This window comes from Pyrgilauda ruficollis, unplaced genomic scaffold, assembly GCF_017590135.1.
Source record: "Pyrgilauda ruficollis isolate IOZ18807 unplaced genomic scaffold, ASM1759013v1 scaffold25, whole genome shotgun sequence".
In the NCBI taxonomy this organism is placed as follows: Eukaryota; Metazoa; Chordata; class Aves; order Passeriformes; family Passeridae; genus Pyrgilauda; species Pyrgilauda ruficollis.
In genome coordinates, this window is record NW_024523822.1 from 2,080,372 (window position 1) to 2,100,557 (window position 20,186).

Consider the following 20,186-nt stretch of genomic DNA (forward strand, 5'->3'; position numbering starts at 1 on the left):
CTGCGAGCCGCGCCCGCGCACAGCGACAGCATGGGGGGCGGCGCGGGGGCGGCGGCAGCGGAGTAGGAGGAGGAGAAAAGAAGGAGGAGAAAAAGCCGGAGGAGGAAAGACAGGCTGCAGAGAAGAGGAGGAGGCAGGAGAGGGGGAAGAAGCAGAAGCAGAAGCAGCAGCAGCGACTTTGCTTCCGCGCCCGCTTCCGCGCCCGCTTCCGCGCCCGCTGCCGCGCCGCCCTCGCGCCGCCCTACCGCCGCCCGCGGGCGCAGTGTTCAGCCCCGCTCCGCCGCGGTCCTGCGCATCCGCTTCCGCCGCCTCCTCACGTCCCCGCGTCCCTGGTGTCTCGCAGCCGGAGGCAGCGCGGACTCCTCGCATCTCGCAAGGTAAGGGCGATGCCCGTCCCCTCGGAGAGCGCAGGGGAAGGCTGGGAGCTGCTTCCGTGCTGCCCCCAGTCCGTGGACCTCGGGGCCGGTGGGGCGGGTCGGGCCCCGGGCGGTGCGGCCGCTGTCCGTGAGGGGTCGGGAGGGGCCCGCGCCGCGGGTGGCGCAGGGTTGTCCTTGGGGCCCGAGCGAGCGGACCCGAGCCTGGGGGGCCCGGGAGGTGGGCGTGGGGAGGGAGCGCGGCCCGGCAGGTGGGACCCGCGCTGTCCCTCGTGGGGGGCGGATAGGGGACCCCAGTGTCCCCGGCTGTGCATCCCCGGCCGGTGGGACCCGCGCTGTCCGTCGTTGGGGGCGGATAGGGGACCCCAGTGCTAGCGTCTGTGCATCCCTGGCCGGTGGTCTTCCCGGCTTTCCCCATCTCCACGACAGGATTTGCCTGGTGTGGGTTTGGCCGCACACCGGTTTGGTCGCGGGTTGTAGAAAGAAAATAAGGTAGCAAGAGCAGGTCCTGATCTTGCCATTCATTTAATGCTACATTTTAAACCTGATTTTGCTTGGATAAGATTGTGCCCTTTTAAATCAAAATGGTTTAAGGAAAAATAACTTGAAAAGTTGTGACTAAAATTGTCCTCCACGTTATATAACTCCCAGATGATGCTGAATGGAAATCAGACTGAGCCAGTAGTGTCACTAATCACAAGTATGCACTGAGGTCACAGTGTTCCATTTCTTTGTCCAAAGTGACAATAAACTGCTCAGAGCACCATGTCACACCATAGAACACCTTTTATTAAAGGATAATAGTGTGTCACACCAGAGAATACCTTTTATGAAAGGATAACACCATGTCACACCATAGAACACCTTTTATTAAAGGATAATAGCGTGTCACACCAGAGAACACCTTTTATGAAAGGATAACACTGTGTCACACCATAGAACATCTTACAATGAAGGATAACATTGTGCATGTCACACCATAGAACATCTTTTATCAAAGGGTAACACCAAGTCATATAATGAAACAACTTCTACTGAAGTGTGTTTCTTTATGTCATATTTATCACAGTGGCTTTTTATTGGTTTTGACTTCAGCATCTGCTCCTACTTGCAAGTGGATATGTAGATAAAGTGCAAACCATGAAAAGAAACCTATAAATGAAAAATAAGTTGCTAAGTTATTTTAGCCTTTGTGAACTTTTCTTCCAGGAATGAACTGGAGGAAATATGTGCTTTTCTGCTGATAGTTAGACTACATTATTGTAGCAGTTTTCCCTAATCCATGCAAATTCATCACTTTTTTCAACACATCATGTTATTGGGCTTTCTGGTGAAGGATTAGATTTTATGTATTGTGTGCACTTCTTACTGAGGTTACTAGGAGGTTGGAATACTGTAGGGATTAATTTTCTAAAATAAGAGATTCTGTTGTTTTTAAGACATAACAGAAAACAATTTCAACATGTCATCGGTCAAGCGCTTGGTTTATGCAGTCATCCGTTTCTTGAGAGAACAGAGTCAGATGGATACTTTCACTCCAGATGAACAAGAAAGCTTGGAAGGTAAGCAACAAATGTGCTTTCACATATTTTTATTTATATGTATACATACATATATATGTGTGTGTGTATGTATATAATGCCTGCACAGATGTTAAATTCCTTTATGTATAATATCACAGAAAGTAACTGAAATGACATAAATGAAACTGCCACCAGATATTATATGCAAGTAAGATTGCGATCCTGTTTCTGAGATTATTAATTGTAAGACATCTCTCGTTTTTAAAGTATTATAAAGCTACGAATGTGTAGTGCCTTAATTTGAGCAACAGGCACTTTAAGTCACACCAGCTGCAGAGGTCTTTCTCAATCTGAACAATTTTATGATTCTAAGTTAAGCAGTGCTATAATGCAGACAGTGGTAATGACTTGTGTATGTATACCACAAATTTCTGCTGCTTCTTTCTGTCTTCCATGTTTGCTTTCTTTCTTCATTTCATTTCTGTTCCTCTGGTTACAGAGGAAGTAAAACAAATACTATATTGGTTTTGGTTTATTTGTTTTGGTATATTGGTTTTGATTTATTTGGTATTGTTTATTGGAAACATTTGGTAGAATGTTTCCTACTTTCAAGGATTCTATTTGTGAGGAAAAAGATATCCTAAGAAAATAAGATAAATGCTTTGCTTTTCTTTTTCACTTGACTACTGGCTCCAAAGAGTATGTGATAGTGGATATTTTCAGTATGGTTTCTGAAACCATTTCTACTATACACCCGAATTCATCTATCTATAGATATATTCTCTCTGTATTTCTCTATTAACAGATGCTCATTAGGTCTTTGTAACTTCGTAGTATTTGATGTTCTCCTTCATACTGCTCTTATTCCTTTTCCCTAATTACTGGAGACTTCATGTCAGGTGGTATCAGAATGTGGCACTGAGAGAAGACTTAAGTCTTAACGCTGCAGTAAGTATTTCATAGCATCTTTTAAAAAGCTCTCTCCACTGTTTCAAGCAGTCTTCAGTTGTGTCCATCAGCCAGAGGAGGAATTTGGAGAGAAGTCTAGGACCAGCAGTGCAGTTGATCACTGAGTTCTGTAAAATCTTAGGCATGGAGAGACTTTGCTGAGATGCAAAGCAAGTCCTGCTTCTCAGGGACATAAATTAAAAGATAAACCTGGAGTGTGCTTCTTTCTATTATCAACTGGTTGTCCAGTATAGTTGTTCACCAAAGTAAACAAGAAAGAAAGATTTGTGTCATTATATTCAAAGGATAGTCCCAAAGGAATAAAAGTTAAAAGATTTGGTTTTACATCAGAATCTGGAGCATTTTGTACATTTGAAAAGCAGCAGCCATCAATAAATTTAATGTGTGTGTCAGACTATGGTGATGTTCATCTGATGAAAGAAAACTTTTTGGAAGTCATACATAATAGAGGTGAAGAGATTTACTTTTGCTTTTATAATGAAACTGGCAAAAATTGGGTTACGGTTGAAAATTTACCTGATAACATGTCTTAGAGGAGCCTTAGCCAGTGTGTTTATGAAAGAATCAATTTTAAGATTCAGTTTTCTAAATAAAAGATATTACAAAACCTCAGTTGTGCTTAAAAACCAAGGCAAAATTTACCATTTTAATATAGATCTGAAATCCTATTTTTAGATTTATGCTCTGCCATAAGCACGGTACCATATGCTATGTGTTAGAGGATAAGAGGCAGGCATTCTGAAAACTAGACTCATTTTAGCTGTGCAAATTATCTTTAGTGCATGTACAGTAGCAATAGCCGAGTCTTACTCACTGAAGTATTTAATGTTAGGTGGAGACATAAGGGATGAAAAGAATTGACTGATAGTTTTTGTTGGTACCTTATGTACCTATTTGGTGTCTGTGAAAAGACAAAAACACTGTATGATTAAGTGACTGTGCCAAGAAGTAATTCAAACAGTTCCCAATTTTTGTAAAACAACAAAAAAAAGAGATAGAACATCACAAAAAAAATTGAGCCTTTATAAAATACAAGCCTAGGATGTATTCATACTCAACGATAACCTGCATACTGCATGTTTGAATTATATAGATATGTCAATGAGAGTGTGAATTTCCTTTAGGAATTTTGTACTGGCTTGATGAATAAAAATACCTTATTTTGAGAAAGCAGAGTAATTGGAAGGTAGACCAGAGAAATATATTCCCCTAGCATCTAGAGCAGTGATACAGATCCCTGGTGCTTAGTGCTCAGCTCTTTTGTATGAGCCAGAAACTTCCCTTCGTCCAAGTTATATTTTAGACTGTGGTTAAATTGCAGTTATTTCTCTTTTCTTTTTACAGAGTGGAGGTTTTATTTTCCTCTCTGTCACTCTCCCTTTCTTTCTTCTTTTCTATAGCACCTATTTCTGTGGGATTAAAGCAAAAACTCTCTAAAACATACCCAAGGCTGTGATTTTCTTCTTACTTCTATGATTGATATACCACAACTATTTTCTGTAGGGCAGTGTTTCCAAAACAGGAAGGCAGTGGATGCATGTAATACTTGACACAGGTAAGGTTATGTGTAAGATGAAGCAAGATGACAGCAAGTACTAAGGGGACCTCAGCAGCCCGATTAATGCTCATTATTCAGCCTGCACATTGGCTGTGATGCAGGCTGTGTTGGCCTTCGTGTTGCTTGGTGATGCAGACTTGTGTTTGGACAGCAGAAGTCCTGGAGCTTTGTGGCAATGGGTTCCAGCATAGTCCAGTGCTACTATAGTCAGATAGTGGGTGTTTGTGTGAGCCCCAGCTCTTCAGCAGGGAAGTGGTTTGCAAGGTGGTCGCTTCAAGCTTGAGCCACCATGTAGGTGGATGATGGTAGAGCTAACTGGGAGAACAGATAACTTTGGCCTTTGATATCAGACATAGGAAAAATCTTAGGTGAACAGCTCATATGGTGCATCAAGTCTTTTCCCTGATAATATCAAGCTTGCAGAATTTGACAGTGCCTCACTTGGATAAATGGGATAGCAAGGTGCTAGCAGTCTGGCCTCCTGAGAAACTTTTCAGGCAAAAACCAAGTTCCCACTCCTTTGACTTTACTGGAGTTGTGTTTTTGTGTAGTGTTAAAACCGGGTAGTTACCAACCTTGTCGCAACTTACTATGTTTTCTGATTTGAAAGTGTTTGTGTTTAGCAATGTTTCCTACTCTGTGGGTTTCTGTTGTTGGCTTGCATTTAGCCAGTGGTTATTCTAATCGATCGATTCATTCTATAAGAGGTCCTAATTTTATTTTATCTATATATATCACATATACTATATATGATAGATAGAAGGATTATAAATTCCATTTTCCACTTAAAGGAGAAATATGGGAATTCACAGCACCAACTAATTATTTGATGAAAATGCTGAGTAGTAATAATACTATAGTCAGAGTAATTTTGTTTACATATAATGTGCACTGCTGCATTTTTTGAAACTCTTCTGTATCATAGAGATTTGGTGTCATAGATTTGATACCTTGAGAAAGATAAGGGATGTGGTTATATTTTAAATTTATGCAAAATTACAAATGAGGAGAGGCATTCAGAAAAGGGAGTGCCTTTCAGTAAAAATAGGCTGGCAGGGAAAATTAGTAGGAAACTATTGCATGTGGCTTCCTATTAAGTCATATAAGGAAAAATGATATGTGTTATTTCACTGATTTTATAATCAGCCTGGTAATAAAAAGTACTATTAAAGGTTTATACATGTTTCAAAATTCAGCATAATCTGTGTTTACAAGAATTAAGTTTTTCACATAGGAGACAAATGAGCTTAACCTGAATCCCTCAGTGCTCTTACTGGATAATTTAGGACCTGGTCAATTGATTTCTAGATTATAGAAGCAACTTGTATAATGTGTATTCAGCAGTGTATTCAATTGTTACATGGTATCAACTTTGTGTCATGCCATACTGTTTGTGAAATGTCTATTGTATAATTTTCTAAAAAAATTACATCTTCCAGGTTTTACTATCTGTTTTGCAAACCTCTTCCCCCTCCCTCTCGACCCCTTCCTGCCAGCTGTGTCATAGAAGATAAAAACTGGCCTTATAGTTGTTAACATTCAGTAACTTTACTTTTCTAATTTTGGATCAGTGTTCAGTCTCATTGTAAAGCAAAAAATAATTCAAATTATATTTATTATGTTAACATTGGATTGAGGGTACATTTAAATACTAAGAATCAGCTTTCACTGATACTTAATTTGAATTCAGATACTCCTGGTTGTCCATAATATGTGTTAAAACACCCATTTTTCTGTTCAAGCTAGGCTTTATAAAGACCCTTTTTGTTCCTCCTCAGTTTTCAGTCTAAAACATTTAGATGATACATGTTAATAAAAATATTAAAAATTGTACTTTATTAAAAATAAAAAAATTGTACTACAATTTTAAGATTGTAGGTAAAATAATTATATAATTTGCAACAGTTTAACTGTGTATGTGTATGTATGTATCTAGACAGAATGGTATATAGTAATTGCTACTGATCTTCTTTTGTCTAAAAATATGAGCATATTTAAAACTTCTGGTAGGGATATGGCTCTACATTTTCAGGTTTAATCTGAGTTACATTACTGCAGGCTAATCCTTACACACAGAACACGTGAAAGGATATTGCAGATATATTTTTATAGGACAAAGTTTTGTGATTAATGCAGCATTTGATTAATAAAGTATCTTCAAATAAATATACTTTTTCCAAAAAAAAAAAAAAAAGATAAGACTAGTAAGTATCTTGCCTTTATTCTGTACAGCAAAGATGAGCCATTTTCTTCCAGCTGTTATGGCACACGAATATCTATAGCCAGTTGTGTGCTTTGAGGTGGGGTGCGTGACACGAACATTTCTAGTCATATTGTGAGTTGTGGTGCTCTTCTTAAATCACTATATTTTTATAATTTTAAAAAAACTTCAAATGACTGAAAGAATTAAAATTGAATTTTAAATTGATTTAAACATAATGGCCAAACTATATGTGGATTGTCTATATTTTAGATCTTTTTCAGCAAGCTCATTCTGGTGATCAGGTAGCCTCTCTTTATTTTTTTATGTTCCAAGGAGCTGCTTTTACTAGTTGAATAAGGAAGTGAGTCACAGCTTTATAAATAAATCAGTATAATTATGCTTATATTGAGAAACTGGTGACCTATGTTATTAATTTTTTTTTCCTGTAAGTTGCAATTCAGTGTCTGGAGACTGTGTTTAAGATTACCCTGGAAGATACTCATCTTGCATCCTCACAGCATTTGATAGAAATGTTCACAAATTCTATTCAAAAGGTAAGAATTTAATTTTGGTTCTAGAGTTATTCTGCCAGTATGTGCTAAGGTTTCATATTGTAGACGAATACAACAATATTAAAGTTCTTTATAGGTCAAAATGATGTGAAACTTAAGGAAAATATGAGAAACCCTACATTTCCATAAAAGCTAGCATAATGTGAATCTTTGGGGGCAGTGGGAGGAATTCATTTCAGCTAGACAAGGAAAATTCCATACAGAAAATTACTAAACAGTGGATGCCTTATTTTCACTTGAAGTTTTTTATTCTTCATTTAAGCATTTTGCAATTCCCAGAGATAAATGCCTGATGTGCCTAAGGTCATTCGTAGTTTGCTGATGTTTCTCCCTTCTTTCTGAAAGTTTTTTATAACATCAGGGCTTATATATTAAAGAAAAAATCTTGGTATTTTTTCCATACAGAATGACATGCTGCCTCTCTCACGTTCTTTACCAGAAGGCGTTGCAAAGGCTGACCAACTGAAGGATGAAGGTTTGTAATAAAAACAGAAATAAATTTCCTTATGCTCCTATTATATTTTTGCATTATTGCGGGTAGTGATAGTACAGCAGCAGGGTACCACACACCCCACTAAATAAATCTCCAGCTTATTCTCTGGTGACTGCTACGTCATAAGAGGGCTAGGTGATTTGTTCCGTCCAGGAGCAAAGGAAATAACGTTTATTCTCTTCCTGGCTCTGGAGGTTACTTAAAATCTAAGGGATAACATGTAAAGTTGGAAATATTCCTAAGCAGCAGAAGCTTAAATAATGAAGAGCTATTGTTTGGCTGTTTGTGCATGGAATACAAGTTTCTACTCTTATTGAAATGGGTATGTGATGGCAAACATTGGTAAAAAATTGACCCAACAGAAGCCAGTGGAAAATTTTTTGTGAACTAACTAGGGTTAGTATTTCACATATGTGAAATTATTTGTGTGCTTTATTGCAGACAAGCCAGTTGTTTATTTTCCCTCTCGCAGCTGTTATTGCTGTTCTGTGAGGAAAAGCAGCTGTACCATAGAAGTCACTAATGCTGCCTAAAAAGGAATCCATATTATTTCCCCTCAAAAAGAAGGGGAGGGAAATGATAAAAAGCATGTAGTAGTGATAACTGTTATGACTTGTTATGGATTGATGCTTTATGAATCACATTGTTTATGACCTGTTAGATTTTCAGGTAGCTGAGTTTTATAGGAAAAACAAGTAAACTTCTAATTGCAAGGCAGATACAATCCTCTCAAAATTTCTGTAATAATGTGGAAGAAGGACTACTGTTTCTCAAAATGCATTCCATGTCTCTCTTACCTTAAAACTGGTCACCTGTAATCATAAATGCAGTCCATTACTGGCTCTGAAATAAGTTTTCCTAATTGTTGGAGTTGCTCATTAGCTTTTTAATTCTGAGAATGAGAGCTCAAACATGGTTAGGTCACAAGTGAAAATGTGTTAGGCAGTTGTAACCTACCTGCTGTGCATGCTGGCTTTTTGTTTTGTTGTTACTACCAACTCATGGAAAGTGAAGAATACCTCTTGGTCTCAGTATGGTTATTGAAGCCTAGGAATAGTCAGCACTTTGCAGGTGTGGGTGTTATAGCTCTTCTAAATCTATGACTTCAGTCTTGCTATCTTTCAGTCCACAAGGGACTGTGAAATAGACTGAGAAAATGGAATTAGTGTGTGCTATGTGTTAGTCTTTGTGTGGTTTTACCAAAGTAATTCCACAGCTCTACTGAAAAAAACTGGAAGGGTCTAAACTTTGTAACAAAGAACCAATTCGAGTGTCATCTGTCAGGGGCATTAGTAAGCAGTTTTGAACTGCTTGAAATGCCTCAGGTAATTTCCCATAATAAGTGTCCTTGTTTCTGTGTTGTTTTGATCCTACACATGTAAACACACATATTATCTATAACTGCTATCATGCTTTCAGTTATGAGTATTTTCTAGTCTGAGTTAGGAAATAAATTAGATAACTTGGGGAATTCTACTTGATGTCTATCTTCTACAATATTATAATACTATAACTGTGATTTCCTCATTTCTGTCTGTATCCCCTCACCAAGGGAACAACTTTCCTCACCTTTGTGGCCACCAGCCTGCTCCTTTGGTTTCAAACCAGCCCTAATCTTGGTAGATTTTCACTAATGAATGGCAAAATAAAATCAGGGAGCTGAATTTTCTTTCTTGGTAACAAGGAAGTAATATACACTTCAGACTACTTGAATTTAGATGCCTAACCTTGTATATAATTTGACATTTCAGCTTAGTGTAAGATGTGTAAGAGCACAGATTATGTGCAGGTTTGTATAGTGCAATGGTGGCCTGATTGTAAGAAGATCTGTGTTTTATTACCACAGCATAATTGTAACAATAGGTAGTATTTACAGTATAGAGGACATACATTCAAAAGTATAACCATTTGTGTAATTTTTTGTCTTAATGATTTTGTATGACATTAAAATAGAATAATACAGTTGCTTTTCCTTATCTCAGCAGAATTAGTAGATCTAGCTGTTTTTCTGTTTTCCTGTAGCAAGGTTGCAGCTGGAGAGAGAGATAATAAGAAGGGTATGCACTGATACTATCTCCAACTTAGCCTTGTACGCTGGGTCATATTCGGACCAGTATCAGAAATTCTAATGCTGACAGACATTGATGGCATTTTTGTTTTAAAGGAACACTAACTCCTGCAATCTTGCTGAGTGCAGCTGACTTGCAAGGCTTTTTTGTCTGACAACATAATTTAGTGTACAGATCTTTACCTTATTACAAAGGAAAGCTGCAGAAACAGTGGGCCTCTAGAAACAAGAAAGATATTGTTACATTTTGCATGTATTTTGAAGGTATACATGCAAGTACAGTTCTTTTGAGTTCTCACTGGAAGTTTACTATAATTGCACTCTAGTATAGCAGTATCAGAGGATGTGATTTTGTACTTCTTTAATGATACTTTGTTACTTAAATCTGGTTTTGTTCACTAAACTCTTTGTGTTCACAAATAAATGCAAGTACAGTTGCTTCAGTTAGTGCAAGCACAGAAGACTTGCTCCACAGTCTTGCTTTCTCTCAGAGATAAACTGTTGCTTACGCAGTTACCTACATCAGTAGTAACTTATTGACCTATCCCTTGACTTGTTTGTTTTAGGAGAAGGTTTAAATATTTGGCCGAAATACAAGAAGTCAGTGGAAGTCTATATTTTTCCTGACCATTTCTTGACATTTCTAGGAAGTCAAGGCTTCTGTAGGATCTAGCTGGCCAAAAATTGATTGTAGTAGAACCACAGACAAGTCTGGGCACTGAACTAGGGTTTTTTACTACTGTGTCATCAGGAAAGGGAGAAACTACCAGGATTGCTTTGTTTTGGGGACAAAAGAATGTGTAAGGTGTCTTTTGCTTTGAAAGACCTTAGTCCAGAATTTTCTGTCCATAAAGAAGTTACATAAATGTTTCTGGGGTTTTTCCCGCTGGACTGAAAATATATGAAATGTGAAACTTTGTTACAAAGTAGAAGTTCTAAGCTTCCTTGGTGAGAAATTTTACTTCTGAATCCTTTTAGATTGCTTATGCTATACATACTTTTAATTATCTTAATGAGTTAATTATTTACTGTCACAAAAATGGGGCTTACGTGCTTAGTTTTACTTTTGTTTGATTTTTTGGTGTTATTTAGATAGTTACTAGCAAGTTGTGTGGACATATAAGAAAATGAGATTAAAAAATTAACATAGCATATTGGGCTTGCAAAGATAGTTTACTAGAGTGAAACTGCAATTACAATGACACTTCTCAGTGAAGTGATCTTTCCTTAACAGCAGAAACTAGCTGGAAAGTCTGAAATACCAAGACGAAAAGAGGAAGGTTTCTGTGTTGTACTGCAATGCACATAATAAACTTCACAGACATAATAGATATTTGCATTATTCCATGACTTTTCTGTTTAAAAGCATGTATCTCAAAAAAGTGCAGTCATAACTCACTTCTGTAGATGCTAAAAGGTAGCAGAAACATCTGCTCTGTTTCTTTCATACAGAGCTGTCTCATCTAACTACATACTGTCTCATCTAATTACTTAAAAGCTTTTTATAATTCATTTCAGGTAATAATCATATGAAGGAAGAAAATTATGGTGCTGCAGTGGATTGTTACACTCGGGCTATAGAACTGGATCCAAACAATGCAGTCTATTACTGCAACAGGTAAACCCAAAATGATACACACCTTTCATTCCTGGACTTTGTTAACATTATTTTAAAAATAAATTATGAAGCAGGTTAAAGGGTAGAAACCTCACTATTTAGAAATCTATTGTTAGATTTGTAAAATTAGAGTGAAAGTGAGCTCATTCAGCATATCTGTATCAGTTAAAATGGGCTTTAAAATTACTTACAACTCTTCAGACAAGGTATCGTGTGTGTCAGGTTGTCTATATTAAATCATAACATAGGCTGTGATTTCTAGCCTGCTGAGAGCTGAAAGCCTTTTTCTCTGGTGTTGTAGTGACTCAGCTGCTCTCTCTCTCTCCTTGAGTACTAGCTACCTCTGGCAAAAAAAATCATCAATGCAGGAATACCATTTTGGAGATTGCAAATAGTCAGTATTTTCATGCGTGACCTATTGAAAAATAACAATGGTGCTGTTACAGTTTTCTTATCTAATCTGTTCTTTACCATCATGAATGAAGAAGACAGTGGTTTGGCAGCAGGTAAGCTTGGAAGGGCGTGTTAACCTAGTCACAGCTGTCTGCTCTTGTGGAACACTGCTTGGAAGAGCAGCCAGAGAGGAAAGGCAGTCCCAGCGTTAGGCCCTACTGGAATGAGCCCACCTCTAGAGTGCCTCCATTATTAATTTAAGGATATAGGATATATTAGCTTAAGTGCTGTCAATCTGGCCTTGTGGCACTGTACCCACTGGATTATGCTATTTTTGAAGTTCTGCATCCATTGCTCCAGAGTTTAGTTTTTGATAAATACAAATGAAAGAGTCAGTATTTAAAGGCAAGTTTAAAGAGAAAGGAAATTATGCAGTTTGCTAACATTTTACACATTTAGGATGGCTGTTCAAAAGTGTAAATCATCTATATTCTTAGTGAAAACTGGTCACATGAGTCACTTTACATATAAAACAGAAATATCAGACCAGATTCAAAAGCTTCCTAAAATCACTGGAAGTTTCCTCGGTATGGGCTTAAATGTCAAAGTTTTAATAAGCAAGAGCAGAAATAATTTTTGAGTTGCATCATCACATACCACATTTGTGAGAACCAAAATGAATCTTGATGTCAGTACAGTATTGTATGTAATTATTTAAAAGAAAACAGGAGTTGTTTGGAATTTTGTGGATGATAGAGTATTTCAATAAGCATATACCTTATTCTTAAGCTTGTTAGGGAGGCATGAGGACATGCTGCATTCAGTGGGATTGCTTTTTATCCACAGCAGTGCAAAAAAGAGTGGGCTGATATGCCCTCAAAATTTTAACTGGCCTTCTTATGGAAAAATGTTTTCTGTTCAAACACATGTGAGAACAAGCATTGCCTCCAGCTTTTATTTGTAAACCTTCACTGGCATCTGTGGAGTTGGACAACTGCTTAACAGCCCAAAACTGATAAGTAGTCCCATTTAGAAGACATTTTAATCAAAGTCAGAAAAACCCATGCAATTTGGAGCTAATCACAGGACAAAGGATTCTTAATAACGAAGATATATTCTTTATGCAATGAAAATATTGTAATTTCTACTATATTTTTTAACTGAGGAAAATAAATGAGAGTGTCTTAAAACCTTCGAACTGGTGAAGTTTTTATTATTAGTGGGTTTCATTTTAATTGTGTCACATTCATTTCATTTAATGTGTCCTTTTTAATTTGGTCAAGTCTTTAATCTTATTGTATTAATATCTGCAACATGTAGTATTTGTCCAATATAGAGATGTAACTGTAATTTAGTAATGCAGAGGTTGTTGAGAAATGTTATTGTGATTTACCTTCAAGCTTGAGACAAATTATAAAATCCTGAGCAGGGAAAAATCACAGCATTCCTTTAATGGCTGTAAAACAATGCTTCTGGAAAACACCAATTACATAAAGTATTTCTCCTTAACAGTATTTTATATAAACTACTACTTGACAGTTTCACTTCTTGTAATAGGTTTTATGATTTATTCTGTGCATAGTCATGTGCTAGATCTTAGACAGTTTCTTAGAATTATTTGTCCTTTGTGTCCTCAAAGGTGAGTGCATGTTCTCCAAAACCATAGTCCAGCAATGCACTTGGGCACATATTATAACATTTGCTTGTCCTACTTCATTAAAGAAAGTTAAGCATAGCCAAAATAGTGAATGAAAAGTCAGTAAGGTTAAATAAGTCACAAACATGTGGATATCTATGGTTTGGTTTGGTTTTGGTTTTTTGTGCATTTTTTGGTTGGTTGGGTTTTTTTTTTATTTTAACAAAACTTCATTTCCTTACCGTCTTTCTCTTAGGGCTGCTGCTCAAAGTAAGCTCAACAACTTCAGGGAAGCAATAAAGGACTGTGAGAGTGCCATAGCAATAGATCCAAAGTACAGCAAAGCCTATGGAAGAATGGGGTAAGCTAATAGAAGTCTGAGTAAACACTGAAGACCCATGTGTGTATTACCATAGATTTTCTGAAATATGTGGAGCCACTTAGAGAATTCATTGTAATTCATAACAGAACATTGTTGTGTTGTGTAAGTACAACAATTTTCTGAAGATGACCCTATCAGACTGTCAGCTCTTTTTCTATGTGGTTGATACCAGCATTTTCATCAGATTTCTTCAGTTTGCAGTTTTTTTCTTTCAATTTGTCAACTTGCTGGATTTAGTTTAGGAAGTAGTGATGGTTTTTTCCTACCTCCTAACTAGTTAAAAGTAATCAAAATTCTGCTGTTGGAACATTGAATCTGTTAATGATGCTGTTAGAGAACAGCACTGGGGCTTCACACTAGCAGGAATCAAGCCTCAGTTTTTCAATAGCTCTTTGGAAGCAGACATTTTAGCAAGAATAAGCTATGTTTCTTTGGCAGGTTTTCTCAGCAATGTCTGAGAGACTAACTATATAGCCTCTTGAGGGTGGTTTTAAGTGTTAACTGAAAACAATGTCAGGAATGCTCTAACAGGCTGTTGGTTTGAGTGAAGAGCCATTCTTCAAGATCTCTAGCTTTGCATTTTCAATAATCAAGCACATTGTAGTAGTGGACTTAACACTGCATATGTCTTCTGAGATTATATTTATACCAGTAAATTAAAAAATGCTTGGGATTGTTTGTTGAGTCAGTTGGTCCAAAATGGCTTATGTCCATGTTATTAAAATTTACTTTTCAGTATGGAGTGGCCACATTCAAACAACCTATTGCTAAACTGCATTGGTCTGTATTAAATTCTGAACTGTGCCCTGAAATTGTCTGTGATAATTCTTGTTGGCTTGGGACAAAACCATGCAGGGGACATTTATTTTAAGATAAAATGTGGTGGAATTCTATCACTTAAAAACTTTCCATAATACAGTTCATTTTACTAATACCAACCTAGAAGCTTTGAAAATGATTAATTGATTTTGGAATTTTAGGTTGAATTGGTTGTTGAATTGGTTTTGTTTCATTTAACTCTCCTTACATTGCTTCTTCATATAGCACAATTCAAGCTCCCTTGATTTCAGTGACATGGAGGGATGCTACAGGCTGATTTAACTACTAGAGATTATTTTAGAGTTTTGGATGCAAGACCAATGTTTCTTTGATACACACTGAAAGTGAGACCATTCTCAGACAATCAAGCTTCTCTTTATTTTATTGTCTGGTTGTTTTAATAGAGGACATATTCTGAGCTGCAAGCCACTGCTTAACCCAGCAGATGAGTAAACATTTGGCATAGGCTGAATGAGGAAACCGTGCTTGTTTAGTAGCAAGTGAAAATCCCACTGCCATGCCCCCAGTGTAGCAAACACTTTCTCAACAAAAAATCCTTATGAAAAAGATGTGCTCTCTGACTGCATTATGGAGACATATCAGTTTTTCTCAGAATCTGTCAGAAATTCTTTGTATGTCACCAAAAGATGCAGAAATGCCACAAATATTCAGAGATGGGAGCCATTTTAAAGTGGGAATGTCAGTTAAAGGAGGTATTTCCAGCATGAACCAGAAAGACCACTTGTCTGGGTAGGAGGTGTGAGGAAAGAAATTGTCTGCTGTTCTGACTTGTACTGTGCTCCAAGAAACACTTTCTGTAAAATACTTTATAAGTAAAAAGCACTGTTGCATCACAGAAATAACAGATTGCATTTCTTGTCTAGGCAGAAACCATTTTGGCAAGTTAATGGGCCAAAAGGGAGACTGTTTTTTATGGGGGTAAATGAGTTAAGAGAGAAAACACCAATATTGTGTGGATTCCTCCAGGAGCTACATGGGAAATTCCTGGAGTTTTATACTCTTACTGAGAGTGATGACAATCATGGATGTATCTAAAATGCTGAACTTGTTTGCATGTGATGAAAGACCAAGGTCTGTTAGTGGGCATAAGCACAGGCTTATCAACCCAGGCTGTGTAGCTCAGCATCAGAAGGTGAACTGAACAAGTAAATATCTGAATGTGGGTTACACAAATCTTTTACAAAATGTGGAAAAGATCAGATTAGTTTTCTGGTCAGTATAAATTGCAAATGCACTGGCAGATAGAATTGCAAGTGCAGCCAAATGGACTTCTGGAATAGTTCAGAGAAAGATGATATTTTGAACATAGTAGCTAATCAAATTTGAAATAAAATACTCCTTAAAGGTGGTAGGTTTGTCCTGTGCTCTCATGAGCTGCTGAAACAGAGTCTTTTTCAAAACATTAAGTAGGCCTCCTTGATTACAAGGGTTTCTTACAGCATTTTGCAGATATTACTACTATGCTGTATAACCCATTTGTCAAGTTGTTGAAGTACAAGATCCAAAAGGAGAACCTTTACATTGATCCTGAGACAAAAATGCTGAAACTTGTAAGTCCAGTATTTTAAAATAATGAAAATGTTAATAATAAAAATAATTTTATATAAATGTATAAAGACAAAAATATAATCATCAAACATCTTCTATATTCAAATATTTAATACAGTAATTATTATATTAAAAGTATGGTTTTTATATATGTAAAAATAAACAATATATTTGTATGTCCGGTTTCTTAACATTGTATAACTCATATTAAGATATCTTTGCCCTACCCACCCATGTAAGTTTCTAAATAATCTCTTAGGTCAAAAGAACTGGAAAAAACACTTAGAGCTTATGCAAAAAGGCACAGATGCCAGATCCAGCTTGTGCTCTTCAAGTGACTAAGTCACTTGATGATATTGAGGAGCTTTAAATGAAATTTGCATATATATGAAACAGACAATGCAAGATGTGTTCTTGAGGGATCCTCTTCTCTACAAAAACAAGCGCTTACACTAAGCAGTAGTACCTGTTTTAATTAAATGGTCAAGCTAAAAATCAGTTGTGAGATACTATTTTACTTAGAACAGAAAGCATATCATTAGCTGTTGATGATCATTTATGTTCTAACCAGGATTTATTTCACATTAGGTTGGCTCTGACCTCAGTGAATAAATACGAAGAAGCAGTTACCAGTTATCAAAAAGCACTGGATCTTGATCCAGAGAATGACTCTTACAAGTCAAATTTGAAAATAGCAGAACAGAAACTAAGAGACGTGTCCAGTCCTGTAAGTTTGCTCTGTATCTATTTATTTACAATAGTTTAAACTGGGATTTTGTAGGAAACTTAGCTTCAATTGCAATTTGTTTGTAGACTGGAACTGGACTGAGTTTTGACATGGCAAGCTTGATAAACAATCCTGCCTTCATTAGTATGGTGAGTATATCTCAAGGTTTGCATTATCCTGTTTTAAAAACTGAACTTTTCAGAACAACTGTTGTTCAATGGTACAAGCAGTTTTAATGAGTACTACTATAGCAATGGTTTTATTACACTGAATTTAAACTTCTTGACATCATTTTGCACTCAAAACAAGAAGTGAAGCAAGTGTCTTTAATAATGCCTGTCTCATTTCCAGCTGATTCTATTACTTATAGAAAAAAAAAAAACATACACATACCTTAGCTATGCTGTTTTTATCTATGCTATGACAGAAAGTTCTTGTCAACAGCACGATGGAAATTTCTTCAAATCTCCACAGAACAGTTAACAATGATACAAAGACTAAAGCAACTCTCCTTTGGGAGAACTATCCAAGAGCCCTTTCTGTTCTTACTCTTTCAAATTATCCCTAATAACCTTAAGAGTTAAAAAAATGAATATAAATGGCATTTACAGCATTCTTCTTATGTCAGTGCAATAACAAATTGTGTACTTCTGCCTCAGTATTCTTTTTTTTTTCCACATGGCTTTCTTAGCTAAACAGAATTAATTAACTTTGTAGAATGGAATTTGGAGAAAAATAAATGAAAAAGAAACCACAAAAAACAACCCCCAAACTTACTTCCTTTAAGAAAGCAGTTAAAACTTTACAAGCCCTCTGGTAGCTTCAAGGAACAGCACATTTCAGCCAGTGCTTTTGTGTGGAAGTGTGCTGCATTCAAAAGAGATCCATACATCTGGTTTGGTCACATGATCCAAATAATAGACACAGTAGGCAAGGAAAGAGGGAGCAAGTTCTCTGATGGCATTCATGATTAAATAGCACTGTATCTCTGTGTACTACTTCACTAGCCACATGATGTACTTAAGACAACCTCTGTCTGTTTAGAATCGATGTTTGGAGCTGGCTTTGGAAAGGATCTTTTACATTGTTTCCAGAAGATGCTTGGTGAACTAGATAGAACACAGAGCATTTATTCAGGAATAAATGAGTTCTTTTCCCAAGGTGTAGTTACTTGGTTATTTGTAAAGGTGAAAAAATTGCCTGTTTGACCTTGAGAAAATTGGTTGTAGCCTCAATTTTTGATCCCTAAACTGGAGAGGGCTTATTACTGATGGAAGAAACTAACCCTATATTGAGCACTGAATTGACCTGCATGTGACATTTTATACATTTTATATCTTAACTATTAACTAGAGAAAAAAGTTCATTTACTTTTGAGTTATCTATATATGTTGATTGATATATTGATCAATAAAATGAAAACTGGATATATCTGATTTTTGTAATATCTTTAATAAGACAATTAACTGTGTTTTGTCTGCTGGTGGTGAATTCATACAGACACTGATTTCTGTAGGAATAACATTACTAACATTGAAAAATCACATTTTCTTCTGATAGTATCAGTCCATAGACACCCTTACACTATGGTAGAAACAATGTAATTTTAGAGGTATCTAATGAATGAGAAATTTAAATAGCCTCATGCTTACTATAAAATAAGAAGATATGCAGTTACCAGAGAAGATATATGTTACCACAAAACCATGCTACAAAGTAAGTCCACACTCCAATTTGATCTGAAATATTTTGTGGCCATAATCTTAACTGTTAATGCCTGGTACTAATAATAGTTTCAAAATTAATTTATCCAGGCTGAGAAGGAACAAAATACAGACTTTTGTCCAAGAAGTCCAGTAGAAAACATTTGTCCTTGCAATTCTTCAATGTTTCATTTGTTTATTTAGTTTTCTGGTGCTGGGTTTTTTTATGTTAAATGGTTTGTCATATTTTTCATGTCTGAATCTATAATCACTATTTTTTCTTTAAGACGTAACAAATTGTATCAGCTTAATTTTCACGAAGTATGTTGCTGTAGTGATTCTTTTTGCTCTGCATGTAAACTTAATTTTGTAATAAAACAGAGCATAGCATGTGGGTTTTTTCTGCATGATTTTCTCCATGATAGCCAAGTAGTAAATGTTTTATAATTTCAGCTGTATGTTGTCTATTCTAGGCAGCAAGCTTAATGCAAAATCCTCAAATTCAACAACTGTAAGTATTAAAATGGGGTACTGTTAAAACAAATGACTTAAGAAGTTTGAATTAATTACTTACAGCTATATTTTTGAAATGTAGATGTATTACTGAAAATGTAATTTTATTTCGCTTACTGTAAAAGTGTAGCTTCTTCTCCTTGCAACTTAATTCCTCTTAGCAATTCAAAAAAGAAGTGGGGCTTATTGCTTACAGTAAAGGTCCTTGCACACCCCAATACAAACACTGTGCTAACTGTTCCAGGATGTCAGGGATGATGTCAAATGCCATTGGTGGCCCTGCTGCTGGGGTTGGTGGCCTTTCGGATTTGTCCAGCCTGATCCACGCGTAAGTAAGACCAGCATGGTTTTAACTGTCACATTTGTAGTAGGAAAACTGTGCAACATCTATTTAAAAGGGTGCAGTGTCAAGGGAATGATACTGTGGTCTGTTCTCACTGTTTGTTATTAAAACCAAGAACTCGAAGACTTATTTTCCAGGACTTTGTTTGTTTGCTCCATACATTTCCCTCAACTGGAATGACTGAACTGCTATGTGCTCAGCTTCACCTTCTGTTTCTCATACGCTGTTATTTTCTAATGCCACTTACTAAATTCCTTTAAATATTTTAAGTACTCCTACATGTGCTTTCAAATTGTGTGGATAAATTTACTATCTGATATCTCGGATGCTAGTTAGGAAAGCTACAGATTTACTTAGCACAAGTCAAAACAATTTCAGCTCTGGCATCCCTCCATTTAGATGAGGAATGTTTCAGGGAACTCAGGATAATGAAGAATACCTTAACAAAACCCAGGACCCAAGGCTTTTATACTATAATGATGATATCCATCTGGAAGGGTCTGCAAAAAACCATGCAATTTGCTTATATCCCAAGGTCTCTAATAGGACATACAATTTTACTTTATTGCAGCATTCTATCCAATTCCAAACTATTTTTAAGTTTCACCTCTTGAGGGCAAAAGTAATTTATGATTTACATCAGAGACAGAAATGTCTCACTGCAAAAATTTAGGGCTGTTTTCATAAAAACTGTGTACTATGCAGACATCTATAAAAATGTGG

At 36.6% G+C, this 20,186-nt stretch overlaps 2 protein-coding genes across 3 annotated transcripts in view; one reads left to right on the top strand and one right to left on the bottom strand.

Annotated features, from left to right (window-relative positions):
* Positions 1 to 158, bottom strand: part of NLN (neurolysin) — a 36,552-nt gene extending 36,394 nt beyond the window's left edge. Inside the window, exon 1 of the mRNA XM_041470672.1 lies at positions 1 to 158. Coding sequence (XP_041326606.1) covers positions 1 to 32 — 32 coding nt within the window. The 5' untranslated portion in view covers positions 33 to 158.
* The window catches only part of SGTB (small glutamine rich tetratricopeptide repeat co-chaperone beta), a 25,544-nt gene continuing 5,515 nt past the window's right edge, over positions 158 to 20,186 (top strand). Inside the window, exons 1-10 of one of the 2 annotated variants that reach the window (XM_041470682.1) lie at positions 158 to 377; positions 1,814 to 1,936; positions 7,078 to 7,181; positions 7,605 to 7,674; positions 11,279 to 11,378; positions 13,664 to 13,768; positions 16,766 to 16,904; positions 16,991 to 17,053; positions 19,081 to 19,118; positions 19,365 to 19,448. In XM_041470682.1, coding sequence (XP_041326616.1) covers positions 1,837 to 1,936; positions 7,078 to 7,181; positions 7,605 to 7,674; positions 11,279 to 11,378; positions 13,664 to 13,768; positions 16,766 to 16,904; positions 16,991 to 17,053; positions 19,081 to 19,118; positions 19,365 to 19,448 — 803 coding nt within the window. In that variant the 5' untranslated portion in view covers positions 158 to 377; positions 1,814 to 1,836. The remainder of the gene's footprint in view (positions 378 to 1,813; positions 1,937 to 7,077; positions 7,182 to 7,604; positions 7,675 to 11,278; positions 11,379 to 13,663; positions 13,769 to 16,765; positions 16,905 to 16,990; positions 17,054 to 19,080; positions 19,119 to 19,364; positions 19,449 to 20,186) is intronic. The other variant, XM_041470681.1, reaches the window with a different exon arrangement.